The sequence below is a fragment of the Austrofundulus limnaeus genome, unplaced genomic scaffold (assembly GCF_001266775.1).
Source record: "Austrofundulus limnaeus strain Quisiro unplaced genomic scaffold, Austrofundulus_limnaeus-1.0 Scaffold1755, whole genome shotgun sequence".
NCBI lineage: Eukaryota > Metazoa > Chordata > Actinopteri > Cyprinodontiformes > Rivulidae > Austrofundulus > Austrofundulus limnaeus.
In genome coordinates, this window is record NW_013954157.1 from 30,684 (window position 1) to 33,314 (window position 2,631).

General features: G+C 39.9%; 1 protein-coding gene across 1 annotated transcript in view; it reads right to left on the reverse strand.

The window, feature by feature from the left end:
- wls (Wnt ligand secretion mediator) overlaps positions 1-2,631 on the reverse strand; it is a 24,436-nt gene that overhangs the window by 15,493 nt on the left and 6,312 nt on the right. The window contains exons 3-5 of the mRNA XM_014033494.1: positions 1,442-1,566; positions 1,107-1,268; positions 841-977 (exon numbers count right to left, since the gene is read on the reverse strand). Of these exons, the coding sequence (XP_013888948.1) occupies positions 841-977; positions 1,107-1,268; positions 1,442-1,566 (424 nt within the window). The remainder of the gene's footprint in view (positions 1-840; positions 978-1,106; positions 1,269-1,441; positions 1,567-2,631) is intronic.

Consider the following 2,631-nt stretch of genomic DNA (forward strand, 5'->3'; position numbering starts at 1 on the left):
GGGAGGAGCGTGGCAAAAATTTTACCAGAAATACGTCATTAATGACCGTGTCATATAGACTATTGCCCCTCGGGGATAGTAAAGTTTTACTTGACTTGATTTTACATGCAGTCCGGAGACGTAGAGAAAGTAATGCATTTCTTTTCACGTTATGGGATTACCTGAGAAGACGCCAACAGCGGGAGGCGGTTCCAGCTGCAGTCGCGGCTGCACTCGCTCTGGTACCGGGACCGGTTTCGGACAGACAGCGGGAACAGCTGATCAACATGTGAGGTAAATGTTCGCTACGTCAGACCTGATTTGAAAAATGTGTTTCCATCTCTTTTTTGCYCATTAACTCTTTTTCGAAAAACCCAAAAACCACCTCAAGCGAGCGTATCAACTTTGATGCGAATTAGAGAAAGTTTTTTCGAATCAAGCCGTTTCCATCCACCTTTTCTGATGCGATACTTCAAAATGTGCATTAAAAACCTTGATGGAAACACGGCTATGGAATAAGCAACAGATAATGAATGGATGGAAGTTGTGCATTAGCAGTGCTGCACCTACCATTATCCAAGGGGACTCCTCGCTCTGTCAACAGAGCCCAGCACCCTGTCTATCAATATCCCTCCCACCATGGGAGAGAAGATTGTAGCCATTGGACATAGCTAAAACGACTTCGACCCAGCATTGTTAACGTAGCATTACCAGCAATGGAGTGAGCAAATGTGCTGACAGGATGTTGTGGTTGCATAAAAACTTGCCCCAAACAACAAATGTAAAAAAAAAATTCAAAGTGTGAGAGCATTCCAACAACTCTGGTAAGTGACAAAAATWGCTGTGAAGGAGGAGCCTTACTTTTCCAGGAGGACGGGAGGTCTGGTCATGAGGGTGATGCGTCTCCAGTACCAGATCATGATGATGAGGATACTGGGRGTGAGAAAAGTCTTCATGGCAAACCAGACCTGGGTGAAGCCTCCATTCTGATGGATGCTCTTGAATTAAACATAAACATTGTCAAATGTTTGTGATGTACATAATATTTTTAACGCAGACCATCAATCGATATGAAAAGATGGTCGACCATGTGAGTCAGCAATCAACAGCACTTCCTAGAAACTTACAATGAGTTGAATGTCTTTGATTTCTCCGATGCCATCGTTGATCTTCTTCCGCTCAACGACAGGCAGGCGGATGTTCAGTAGATAGTACTTATGAGCCACACTCCCCAGCTCCATGAAGGGCAGAATATCACAGTTGTAGTGACGTCCTTCATTCTCAAGGGTCTGTTGGGTCAGAACAACACAAGACGACATATGAACAGGTTAAAACACATCAAGAACCAACATGATATAACACAGGATATTTTAAATCTCTTCACCTTGACTTCTGGTGATTTTATACAATTTGTTTGGTTTCATTCTGTTCTTTCTTATAGAGCAGTGTTTCAGTAATTCACCTCAGGAAAAGTTAAGACACATTGGAGTTTCCTCTGTTCCAGGGAATGAGCCATCTCCTTCCACTCGCTGACCTTGTCATCTCTGTAGGCCAAGCCAACATCAATGGTAACAACTGCTCCTTCCTCTGAAAAAACAACACATCTTCCAGTAATTTACTTGAAGATCAAATCTTAACAGGCACAAAAAAAAAACTTAAAGCAGGAAACTCCTTGTTGCCCTTCTGAAATAATTTATTAATTAAAGGCCAAGCAGTCTTTGAAGAAATGCATAACTCTCACCACCTTTCGTGCCAAAGTTTAACATAAAGATTATCAGGTAAGAGATCTCGGTTCTAGTTGAAAAATAAAGTTATGCACGATGTCGGGCTCAGAGCATGTGTTGTTAACGAGCTACTATCGCATTAAATATCTGTCAAATAGACTGAGCAATAAACATTGTGACTGTTAAAGTAGATTAGATAATTAAACTGACAATTGTTTATTTTAATCGTTAAGCTGCTTTTTTCTATTTCAAAATAAAAGGAAGTAGAAAAAGGGTCAGCTTGTTCCAAAAAGCTCCAAGGTGTCCAGATAGTCTAGTAGGAAGGTGGGGGTCCCATGCACCCGAAAGATATATTTTTTAACCTAACTTTTTGTACTCCTTAAGGTGTCTAGTAAATGGATTGTGATGGCACCAGAGCAAATTATTGTCCCATATATGTTTTATTGACCATCTTTAATGGCCGACCTGGATTTTCCATTGTGAATAATGAAAACTTTAAATCAACATAGCTCCTGAACTATACATCCGGCAGACACCATTCACACCGTTTTATTTTTGTCTTTTCATGGGAAATTGGTTGAAAAAGAGATTCCTATGATTAGATCATGTTTGATGCATAATAGCTGGAGTAAACACAAACAAATGCTAAAATTCGCCTAAACTGAATCGCAGGAACTTRTCCCCTGTACACACTATTGATATTTTTTGTCAAAGCTTTGTATTTTTATAATCTTCAACATGTAAACACAAGTTGATGATATCCACTTGAAATGTTGTCACTTGTATATTTATTGTGCCATTTTGTTTGCCATCCTGGATTTCCACAAATGCAAAAAATAGAATGTAAAATCAACATATTGGGCCTCATGCAAGAACCGTTCGTACGCACAGATTTGTTCTTAAATTGTGTGTACGAGTGATTTAGGAG